The sequence below is a fragment of the Hyaena hyaena genome, unplaced genomic scaffold (genome assembly GCF_003009895.1).
Source record: "Hyaena hyaena isolate Hyena2069 unplaced genomic scaffold, ASM300989v1 scaffold_214, whole genome shotgun sequence".
In the NCBI taxonomy this organism is placed as follows: domain Eukaryota; kingdom Metazoa; phylum Chordata; class Mammalia; order Carnivora; family Hyaenidae; genus Hyaena; species Hyaena hyaena.
Window position 1 is genome coordinate 494523 of NW_024080842.1, and position 12385 is coordinate 506907.

A 12385-nucleotide genomic window follows, 5' to 3' on the forward strand; every position below is an offset into this window, starting at 1 on the left:
AAAAAAAAAAAAAAAAAAAAAAGAAATACTTGTTAGGAGAGAGGGAGGATAAACTGCCCAGAGGCATCAAGTACTGCTTGAGTTTGGAGGTCATCTGTAGCATGTGTGATCAATGCAGGTGTGTGTTCTCCAGCCACATTTACTATTCAGATGTAGGAACAAGGCAGTGGAAAGTTAGACTCAAGACAGGCTTTTGTCCAGTGGGAAGGATGAAATAGGAGGAGGGCAAGAGAGCTAATGTTATGTGCAGGGATGATTTTAACAAATGCCTGTGAAATATAAGCACTGCAAGGAGGGAGACAGACATCTAAAGGGAATGAAAGCTAGTGAAAGGGAGGTATCATCAATGGCTTGGAGGTATGGTGGAATCACAAGATTGCTGGGTTTGGGCTCCCAGAGGGAGTGAGCTTGACATATAGGAGGCAGTGGTCAGAAACGGGGAGACTTGAAGGTGGAGTCATGAAGGAGCTGCAGTTGTGGGGAATAATTAAAAGAATGAATGGCTGGGTTAAGAGTTAAGGAAAGAGGCTGGGGTCACTGAGAAAGATACTATCAAGGAAATGAGAGAGCAGAGTAATGGGAAGGCCATCTTTCTGAATATTGGAACCACCAAGAATAACAACAGCAGTAATGTTGGAAGAGGGCACTGAGACAGGAGCTAAAATATTCAAGGAAGATAAGAGTGATCCAGAGATAAGTAAGTTACTAATAGAAGGGAAAGTGGATTCAGCCTTAGTTTCCCTCTCTGGGTCTTAGTTTCCTCTTTTTAACTTGGAAATGCTGACAGTCCCTCCATCATGACATTTTATAAGGATTAAGTGAGATGCTGTAAGCAGAACATCTGTCACACATTGGGACTTGCCGACTTTAATGTGTAGAAGATGAAAATATTTTTAAAAGGGCACCTGTGAAGTCCTGGCTGTGTGTCTCATCTACCCCCAACTAAAGCTGGAGGGTGTGACCTGGAAGGCTCACTGAGCTCAGTGTTGGCCCAATAATTTTTCCATCATAATTACCCAGAGATGTTCACCTACAGTTCTCTCTGATAAGCCTGGGCCTGGCCATAACCATCCCCCACCATGTGCAGTTGTCTCTACCCATGTCATCTCTGTCTTCCTGGCAGGCCCAGGTTCTCTCTGACTCTTCTAGCCATCCACAGACACCAGGTTTGTTGCCTTCCAGTCTCTATCTCCAATGAAGGAAGTAAAAAGCAAACTACATACTTTGGCTGCTGTGTCTGCTTTGTCTCCCCTTTTTATAGCCAGGCTAGTTGCAAGAACCCTGGGAAGTACACGTCTCAAATAAAATGGCACCCTGTATTCTGAAGTATGCTGAACCTAGAAATATGCAGAAGGCCTGGGGTAGTACAGCCTGATGTTCCTAGCATGGGGAGCTGGGGCCATGGGTTGGGTCAAGCCCTTTCCACTTCTTTTCTGTATCTATCCATGCACTCAGCTCTAGGCAGGAGTTTCTACCAAGAAGATAAGGTCATGTCCAACTAATGGGGAAGTGTCTGTCTTACCAGGAATAGCTAACAGTAGTCAGAGACTCCTTCTTTTCAAGAAAGAGACAATAATGGTAATGGAGTGGGAACCACGTAGACTTAGCGAACCTGAATTGTGGCAGAAGGACCACCAGAGTTGAAGAGGTCCCTTTTGCTGAGCCCAGTCCCTGGAGTTTCCTACCTCTGGCTCATCAGAGCTCTCAGAATATCCTGGCTGGAATAAGCTCTGAGCAAGTTTTACTTAGCATTACTGTTATGCAATCCAGAGAGTGGGTCCCTAGGCTCCTCTATCCCACAGTACTCAGAGACTACATTTGCCTTGCTCATTGCCAAGTTTTCATTGCCTGGTACATGGGAGGCCCTCAATAATAAGACAAGGAAGGAAGGGATGGAGGGAGGGAGCAGTGTTAAGGATGGAAGCACAGACAACACAGCTCTTCATAACACACTAATCAGGCTCCACGCCAGATATCAAAATCCAGAATTCTCCTAGTATCTTCCCTGAATTTCTCTCCATGATAGTCTGCCTGAGCTGAGCAGTCATTTTCCTACCCAGAATTCCCTTCTTCTCTTTAAATTATATATAAAAATGAAGGGTGGCTACTCTTGTCAGAAACCATTTTCTTGATCCTGATCTCCTAGCAAACAAACATTTACTGCCTTCTTTCTCTAATGCACAGTGACATTTTGATGCAGCAGTGCTGGAAGGAGACAAGAATCATTAATTCAGAAAAATGGCTAAACTTCTACAACTTGCCAGGTTCCACCTATCTACTCAGGAATCCAAATTCTGGAAAAGCAAACCTGCATTCCTGCTTACCAACTACTATTTACCAGTCTGGACTGCTGACATGTCACTAAAAGTGACATGTGGCTCTTGTGTCCTCTCTGAATAGACTTGTTTCAATTAACAAATGAACAAGGAAACCTCTAGAGGAGAATATTTGGGGGAGTAGTGACAGGAGGGTGACAAGAAACATTTTTTTGTCCGACACTTTGGGTCGTTATGTGGAGATGAAGCAACCTGTTTTGGGGAGAGTGAGGTTGGCATATCACTAGGAAAGGACCTGCAGCCTCTCGAAGAGACTTCTGAAAGGCATACCTAGATAAAGTACAGGGAACTCCAGAAGCAACAGGAAGAAAAGAAAAGAAAAGAAAAGAAAAGAAAAGAAAAGAAAAGAAAAGAAAAGAAAAGAAAAGAAAAGAAAAGAAAGAAAGAAAGAAAGAAAGAAAGAAAGAAAGAAAGAAAGAAAGAAAGAAAGAAAGGAGGGAGGGAGGGAGGGAAGAAAGAAAAGGTCAAGCTCTAGAAATGTTTATTCAATAGGCAAGAATTTAAGGAGCCATGTTCATCACACAAAAGGATTTGTGGTAAGAAAAGATCGTGGTTAGATTTAAATTACATTTGATTTTTAAATTTACAATTTACTACCAGATTTTCCAGCACATAAAAAGAAAGCACACCTGTGTAGATTTTTTTTTCCAATTTTAGCCTATCAGCTGTATCTTCCCCATAAACTTCCTGTGTAGAATAGTTCCCACTATATATTGGTGGTAAATTAGTGAAGTGTTATTTCCAGTCTTAGAAGTTCATTTATCACCCTGCTCTCAGAACTGCTGCTTGTAAAGAGCCCAGGATGGGCTTCAAGTAGCCATCAGAATCACTTACAAAACAAGTTAAAAGACATACTCCTGGGCCTCCACCGCAAAAATTCTGACTCAGTCAGTCAGTGACAGGACCTGGAAATCTGCAATCTTAGCATGCACCCAAGGTGACTCAGACACAGATGGACCATGTAGCACACCCTGACAAATTCCAGCTTAGAGAAGGTGTCCTCTGGGTTGCGGTGCCTTGTGGACACAGCACACCCTCACTCCAGTGCTCTCTGTAAGCTTACACAGGGTGGACCCTGCTGTGCTGGGCACGCTGATGTGCGTGCGGGGCTCAGTGTGACACACCCCTGATTTCTCTTTATTCTGTTAGAATGATTACAGGAAGTTATCTATGCAGTGCAAGGATTTTGTGGTGGGCGTGCTGGACCTATGCCGAGACACAGAAGAGGTGGAAGCGATTTTAAATGGTGATGTGAACTTCCAAGTCTGGTCCGACCACCACCGTCCAAGACTGAGCCGGATCAAACTCGCCATTAAATATGAAGTCAAGAAGGTAAGCTTCCCCACCTCGCAAGGCCTTCCTGCCTTGCAGGGCAGTTGGCCCATGCATATTTTATGTTCCCACAAGGCGACTGTGAAAACACCCATCACTCGACTTTTCTCTAGACAGAGAACTGCCTGACTTGCAGGACTGCTCGAGCCCCTTTCAGCACCCCATTTCTTCACTCCTCGAGAAAGATAGCTAGCATGACTGTAATTCCATGAACAGGCTTTGAGCCTGGAAAACAAAAGAGGAGATTTTCAGCCTCCAAACTACTGGCAGGGACAATGTGACATCACATTAGCAAGTAGGCCAACTCCCAAGTTTTCATGAGAAACATATTATTCTGGTCTACCAATAGCATTGGCTGAGCTTTCTCTGTGTGCTTGGGGACTTGTTGACTAGAAAATGTTTCAGTGTGGAGGCTTCATGGGATCCATGGTTCTGAGAGCCTCAGAGGAATTGCACTCCAAAGGCTTATGACAGTACTTAGTAGGAAGCTCATATAGACTTTCACAGGAATAATACTGTGAATAATACCACCTCCTCAGTCAACCTCAAGGTGTCTTGAATGGCCACAGGTACCCCATGGCCCTCAGATCCACAGTGGGTAGTCAGACTGAAGTCCTGAGCAGCAAATCTCAATTATGTTTCCACTCTAGATGTACTCTGGGTTCTTTAGAATCTGCTCTTATGTTAGATGATGCCATCCATCCTGATGAAAACTGCAGACCTCCAAAGGTTCATGTGTTTAAATATCATTGTGTTTTCCACATAAGCAAAATGGGTGACCAGTCTTTAGGGGTTTTTATTTTTTCCCCATCTCACAGGGTCAATACCGGGGGTAGTTTCAAAACGCCCAAACTGACCTATAGGCATTTCTCTTACTTATCTTAATTTGGGTGGAGTGAATCATTCTTCAATGAATCACATATATCAGTAGAATTCATCTAGTGAGAGCTTCCAAGTCTGAAAAAAATCCTCCTGTCATTTTGCTTTTAATAATAATAAAAAAATAAGAAAAATAACTTTTTTCAGAGACTCTGAGTCCCAAAGTTAAACTATACAAATCACGGGAAAGGTGACCTTTGATTACGATTCAAAATCACAGGGCTACGAAAAGAGAGGGAGTGAGCTGCAGCTTCAAGTACAACCCTGTTTTCTTAGCTCAGAAAAACTCATTTTTTTTTTTTGCCAATCCCAAGAGCTCACTGAGGCTTTTCATCAGAGCACAGCAATCCATTCCAGAAGCTGCTGAGATATCCATGGCTTTGGAGTTCACACAAACCCCACTATAGCAAATGTTTAGCAGTGGTAAAGATGAGCACGAGTTTCCAGAACCCCAAGCATTTCCTTCCTCCCAGAAGCAAGCGTGTCTGGCTGCCTCCCAGCACAGGGAAGGAGCACAGGGTGGAGGCAAAGATGCCTGTGAAAACCCCAAGAACAGGGGATGCCTGGCATCTGCATATGGACACTGACAGCTGGCTATTCATAAGCATTTCCAACAGCCCACGAAATGCAAGCGTTCACCATATATATCCAAATCTCTTAGCGAAACTGTCATCGAGGGTAGATCAATAGCTAGTCCTGAAGTCTGGCCACCACCTCTTGTTGTCACCTACCAAGTACAAATCAGCCCTGGTGACGAATGAGATGAAAAAGTGAAGCACTCCATAAACATGATAGTTTGGGGCAGAATAAAAAGGTTTATGAGGGAAATATTTAGTGGTATGTGCCAATTAGGAGAGTCATAAAGGTCTCAGGAAATATCCGCCATGAATGTCGAATGTCTGTGCCAATCCATTGGTAGGAAGGTGATAAACAACCTGCATAAGAAGTCAGCCTTGCTCATTTCAAAGACCTACAATGGGTATAAATTCTCTCAAACTATGTATGCCATTATGCAACAGCAGACAGACTCAGAGCTTTCCTTGACATTTACCCATCATGAATTACCAGTGAAAATACTGAATGTTAAAAAGGTGTATTTATATAATAATAATATTGCATTTTTAATTTATGAATTTTAGCATGCTTACATGGGCACCATCTAACCTTGGGTCTCTGAGTTAGGAAATGACTAGCACCAAGGCCTATGTATAAATACACCAGCATTCACACCTGGCATGTATGATAGTTTTAAGGCTGGAATAAAAACCATAAAAAATTCCCAAGTCTTTATCTACATGATATCAAATCAAACCATTAATTCAGTAATTAAACCAAACTAGTTGTTCTTGGCAGTTTCATATGCTAACATCTATGACCTTAAAAAAAGGTTTTGTGTTCAAATAAATTTGGAGATGTTGAGTTAAATAGATTTCTTTGCTTAAAGACATTACAGAACTTTTAATATGCATTTCTACCCTAATTTAAAGAAGAGTACAATATGTATTACTTGACCACAGAACTCTGTTTCTCATGGAACATCTGGTGAAACTAGTTTTCCGTGTAACAGTCTTTGGGAAACTCTAATACAGAATCAGCCTACATTATCTATGAAATGCATAGATTCAAATCTAGTGGGTGCCACCCTGTGGGTGGTAACGAGCCCTGGACCATGTCTTTCACTTGAGTGTCTGCCTCTCTACAGGCAACACTAATGCCTAGTCTTCCAGACAGCTCGACCATAATATCAGCCTCCATTAGATAAAGAATAGTTATTCCACCAGTGCACAAGGGACAATCTGGGACACAGAAAAGAGTTATGAAGTAGGTGTCAGGAAACCAGATGTTTAGCATGATTATTTCCTTACTAGCCACGTGGTCTTGGGCAAATCTTTGATGCTCTCTGGGTCTCATTCCCCATCTGCAAAACGGGTATAGAAGTTTTTGCTGCAGAGTGTTCTGTGAACTTTCAAATGAATTGCTATGAGAGGAAATGCTCTGGAAACTGGAAAGTTCTCCAGAGTTCCATAGGGAAGCATCATTACTGTTAATGATGTCCTCCTTTCTTGGAACTAAATAATCTATTTCCAGAGATATCCCTATTTTGTCCTTTGTCTTCTCCCTAAAAATGCAAGAAACATAAGGACATTGTCATTATAGCCTAAAATTCCTGTAGAAAAGACAAACAGCCTTGAGAGGATACGGTTGCTCTCCATGACTTTTGTCTGAAGAGGGTAACTCAACCTCCACAAAAACCTAGGCAAATGTGTCATATGAAATGTTAACAAGTGTGTCTGGAAAACAGTGCTGGAGAAGTGGCTAAGAAGATGCTCTTTGAGCACCTGGGTGGCTCAGTCAGTTAAGTGTCTGACTCTTGATTTTGGCTCAGCTCATGATCTCCTGGTTTGTAAGTTTGAGCCCAACATCAGGCTCTGCACTAATACCATGGAGCCTGCTTGGGATTCTCTCTCTCCCTCTCTCTGCCCCTCCCATGCTCCCATGCACATGCACACTCTCTCTCTCAAAATTAATAAATAAACATTTTAAAAAATATATATGCCCTTTAAGGTTAATTCTGGTCCAACCAATTATTAATGGAGTCACTTAAGTCACTTAGCCTCCCTATGTATGACTTGTCTTATCTATAAACTTCGGATAAAAATACCTACTTCATAGTAGGATTATGAAAGAATCAAATGGGATAAATTAGGTGTGCCTTAAACAGCCTCAGGCCCATCAGCCCGTGGGTATAAATGAAGCAATACAATACACACATTGCACTGGCCTAGAGTCAATGCTCACATTACTTAATGCATTTCTGTCACACATCCCAGTCCATCCTAGCCTTTACAGACTACAGTCCCTTCAGAAGCCACGTTTGCCTTATGAAGAAATAAGGATGCTTGTTCCCCATACTGAGTCACACTTAAGCTCAGAAGCAAGTTCTTTTGTGCTCATGGATAAAGAAAACAATCCCTCCAGCTTTGGCCTACAGCCCACATTGGCCCTTCTCATTCAGGGCCAATGTGACTAACAGACATCTTACTGTTTTCTCCATCTCTATCTTTGTCCCTTTGGAACCATGCCTATTATCTTTCTTAATTAAAAGCACTCTTCTCCCTCTGCATATCAATTCTAAAAAAATGCTTAGGAGACTTCCAGCTCTACCAGTAAGAAAGATGCAACCAGTCTTGAAATCCATTTAGACTCAGCTGGACTCAGGCTGTACCCACAAAGGGAGTCCAGTGTCTGGCACGTGGTCACTGCTGAGTGGCAATGCTTAAGAGATCCAAACATAGTGCTTGTTGCTCTATTCAACTTGTCTAACTGAAGACACATCTGGGCCCTTCACTCCCTTCTCTCCCTCTCTCCTCTTGATTGCTTCTTTATCTCTAGGCTCACAGGGATGCTATTTTCCTTTCCTTCCCCTCCATCATCCCTTCCTTCTTCGAGACTCCTGGTCTACCTTAATGAGGATCATATGAATCTCCTATGTGCTGAAATAACTTTGTAGACATGTGTCCACCAAGCTCAAATGCCACAGGAAAGTGGGACAGAGAGACTCAGAAGGTCTTGTTTATATGACAGAATCCTTAACTCCACCCTGTAGAAGGGATAGAGGTCCCTTTGGACATAACAAAGCAAACATCTATTACAAAGAAAAAAAAAAGAGAACACATGAATACAAGTTGTTTCAGCCACTGCCTGTGAGCTCTACAGCCTGCCTGGCATCCCAAGGTGGGTATGACAGTCCAACCCTTAAGGAGCCATAGGGTGGTGGGGAAGGGAGGGACAGGGATGCTAGGACTATGGCAGCAGTAGTCTCTGCACTTCACTAGCTGACCAAAGTAGAATTCACAGCAGTCACCCCTTTCAGACTTGCAGGTGGTTCCAGCTCTAGCGTCCTGACTTGTGGCTTGGTTTGTGGGACCTAAGCATGGCACTGGCCATGGTTCAAAGTGATGGGACTCCTAATGTAGCAGTTCCATTGTGCCGAGCCTTCCAGACTGAAAGTTCAGAGGTTCCCCTTCATGACTCTGCCAAGCTCCTGGGTGATTCCTGGCTCAGAAAGCTAATCTCACATGAAATAAAGCCCTGAGACAGGACCATGGGAAGGAGAAGGAATGAATGTGGGGGGCAGGGGGTCTCATTAACCCTACTAAGACAGTTCCCTCTTTCTCCACACCACTGTACTAGGGAAATAATATCCCCTGTGATTGTCATTCATTTCCTTAGAAGTCATTTAACCAACATTCACTGTGTCTACTATGCCACTGGGGAGACTGAGAAGACAAAGACCCAGGCCTCGCCCTTGAAAGGTTCATATAGCAAAGGAGAGAAGTGTGAACAACAGTGAACACAATCATCTCTGAGCAGGACATTTAAACATAGATGGGAAGGGGCAGCAGGGAGGCCAGAGGAAGCAGTGACCAGCTTGGTCATGACCCCAAGAAAAGTTTCCCGGAAGTGGAAATGTTTGAGATGGGGCTAAGAGGATGAGAGGTCCTGAATGGAATGTCAATTTAGCAGAGAGGTATGGGAGGACACTGTAGGCAGAGGGAGGTAAAAGTTGAAAAGTCACAGAGACCTGAGGGAGAGTGGCATGCTTGGGGATGCGTTTGGAGGGGGACATGCACTCTGCCATGACTGTATCACTGTAGGAAAGGGGCGGACTGGAAAGCTTGTCCAAACCAAACCCTTGAGGTAATTTCATTACACAGCCACTTGGACTTTATCCTGGCAGCACTATCCCAGGGGAATTTTCTGTGATGCTGGAAATGTTCTATTTTTCTGCTCTCTGACATGGTAGGCACTGGCTTCTTATGGCTAGGCAGCACTTAAAATGTGGCTAATATACTTATGGAACTCAATTCTTAATAATTTTTAAATTAATAACTTAAATATCAAAGCACATGTGGGCAGCGGGTACCACACTGGACAATATGGGTGCACACCCTCCCTCATGCCTTCAACAGGCTTTCAGTGAGTCACTACAGACCATGCTGTGCTAATCACTGGGGACATCATGGTGAATAGAAATGACACGATGTCAGCCATCATGGGAAAGACAGGTATTAATCAAAACATCACACCAACAAACTGTCATGCTGCCACTGAAGTAACTATTATAAAAGAGACCAGGATATGATAACTTCTAAAGCTAGATGTGACCTAATCATGGAGGTCAGTGAAGGTTTCTCTGGGGAAGTCATATTTGCCCTGAGAGCTAAAGAATAAAAAGTTAACCAGACTTTGGGAGGACATTTCTGAAGGATGGAACATGCTCAACGCATAGTCGAAGGCCCTGTGGTGAGAAACAAAAGAGAGCATATAAGAGAAACTGAAAGGTAAATGTGGCTGAGTTGGAAGGCGTCCAGAAGAGCAGGGTGTGGGATGAGTGTAAAGGCGCAGGCAGGGCCCAGACCTTGCAGAGGCTCCTAGACGATGCTAAAGGATGTTGTTCTCATTCATTTCTAAGAATAATAGGAAGTCACTGGAGAACTTTAATCAGAAGTGGTTATAAGATGAGGAAAGATGCGTAGACAGCTTTTCCTCTGAGAAAGGCTGCAAGGCAAACAGGGCGGGTATGGATGCTGCACAGTTGTTGGGCAAAAGTGGGTATTAGTCAACACAGGCATCATTGTGCTGTGTTGACAAGCACAGCTGAAGCTGTAGGGGCTTTTAGGAAAAGGTGGCTTATTTACTGCTCATTCTGTTTCCATCTTGGAAGAGATGGTAGGCACAACTACCCTCTCCAAAGCTCCCCCACTACCAAACGGAAGTCCAGCGATGCAGAGTCCCACACCAGCAAGTAAATTCTTCTACCTAGAAGGGACTCACATTGTTTCCCCTACAACCTGTTGTCAACAGTTAGTCACAGAGCCCACCAGCACCATGAGAGAAGCCAGGGAGTATAACCCTGCCGTATTTTGAAAGATGAGAAAAATGAAGCTATTCGGCAGATAGCACTAATGACTATCAAAAGGACAAAAGTTGAAGGAATTCATATTAATAGCCTCAACTTCTCTATAAATAGGAAGCAAGCAGAATCAACCTCTGAGATAGAAGGCAGCCTCAAAAAGGTGAGAAAAAAAAAGTTGAGGAAAAAATTCCATGGGAGATGGAAGAGACAGCTGAACAGTGGAGCTGAGAGCCCAGCCAAGCCTGGAGAGACTGTAAAATTCTTTGCCAATAGCCTGTGTTCTTAATAAAAATAGAAAATCTCTACCAAAAAAATGGTAACACACCAAGTTGATGTCCTCCATGAACCTCAATTCCATGCTGTCAACTTCATTTCAAGATTTCTTCACAGACCTGGGGCCCTGAACCACACAAAATGAGCCCACAGTTTTCCCCTCAGAGCATAATGCCAAGGAGTGAGGGGTGAGCTGGGGGGCAGGGGGCCAACTGCACCCGTGTCACTGCTCTGTCTAAAGCTGGGCCAGGGCTCTAACACCAGCAGAAGTCTCTTTGCTTCCTTCTCCCAAAAATCACCACCTTGTGCATATTTTACAGTCATGCTGTAAATGGGCCCATTTTCCTACCTGGAAAAACTCCCAGGAGAAGAAAACAAAAACATGTTATGGTTGCAAGTCTGCGTGCTCAAGTTCTAGGCTTGCTGAGTATGTGGCTTTAGCTAAGTGACCTAACCCACGAGCCCACAGCAACCTCCCACATAAGGTGGACCTTGATGCTCAAGAGTCTCCTGACCTAAATCTGCACCAATAGAGACAAGGAGGTTCAGCAGGAGAAGCACAGTTGACTGATACCCCTCACTCCAAGTGCAGTGACCATGGGGAGGACAGAGAGAGAGGGAAGATGACCTCTGCTGGGGTTCTGTTTCATTTCCTCTGTCTGCACAGAGCACAGGAACAGTGAGCAAAGGGGACCTGGGGACACCAGGGCTTTCTAGAGGACATCTGAGAGTCCATTCAGACACTCACACGCTCTAAGCAGACATTCTCCCACTGTGTTTTCCTGCTGAGGCATCGTTTTACCAGATGCTCAGAGTTATGAAGATCAGAGTTGTTATAAACACAGTCTGGCTGGTCAGGCACTACCCCAAACTGCACCGCAGGGTGCCCAGTAGCTGCCAAACACTGTTAGAATCTACTGGTGTCAAAAGCATCAATCTGCATCCTCTTTGGGAATTCTTCTCAGCACTTCCGTAGCCCTAGCCTGACCACACGGCACAAAAATGATCAATGTCCGTTAATCTGTCAGCTCAGAGGGACTATCTTTTGTAATGATTAAATGAAGTTCATTCTTATCAAAAGCAAATCTTAAGAAGGACTAATCCAAGTATGCATGTACCCCTTTTCTGCCTGGCTAAACTCTCAGAAGAAGAGATGCCCTGGTGGGCATCAGTACAATGTTGCATCTGGATGCCTGACTGTGACTGTTTGAGTCCTAAGTCCCTCCCTTGCTAGGTATGTGCCTTCAGACAACATATTTCATTCATGGGCCTCAGTTTCCTGATCTCTATAATGAGAGCAAATAATACCTAATAAACAATAATCAATGTTTATTAACACACATAATGCAGCTAGAACATGGTAAGTGCAAAATAAATGTTAGCTAATGGAAGCTGTTTGCTATGTTGGTTTTATAAGTAAAATTACCCATAAGTCTAAACCAGTGTTTCTCAAACTCAGTACTACTGACATTAGGGGCCAATTTTTTTGCTGGGGGCACCATCCTGTGCACTACAGGGCAGTGAGCAATGTCCCTGGCCTCTACCTGCTAGATGCCAGTAGCATTCTCCCCCCATGTTGTGTCAACCAAAAATGTCTCCAGATAGTCTCTAATGTCCCTGGGGGAAAGGGTGGGAACAAAATCAT

The 12385-nt window shown here is 43.7% G+C and overlaps 1 protein-coding gene across 1 annotated transcript in view; it reads left to right on the top strand.

Moving 5' to 3' along the window:
* Window positions 1-12385, top strand: part of TRPC7 (transient receptor potential cation channel subfamily C member 7) — a 157922-nt gene that overhangs the window by 62971 nt on the left and 82566 nt on the right. The window contains exon 5 of the mRNA XM_039242302.1: window positions 3486-3668. Within this exon, the coding sequence (XP_039098233.1) occupies window positions 3486-3668 (183 nt within the window). The remainder of the gene's footprint in view (window positions 1-3485; window positions 3669-12385) is intronic.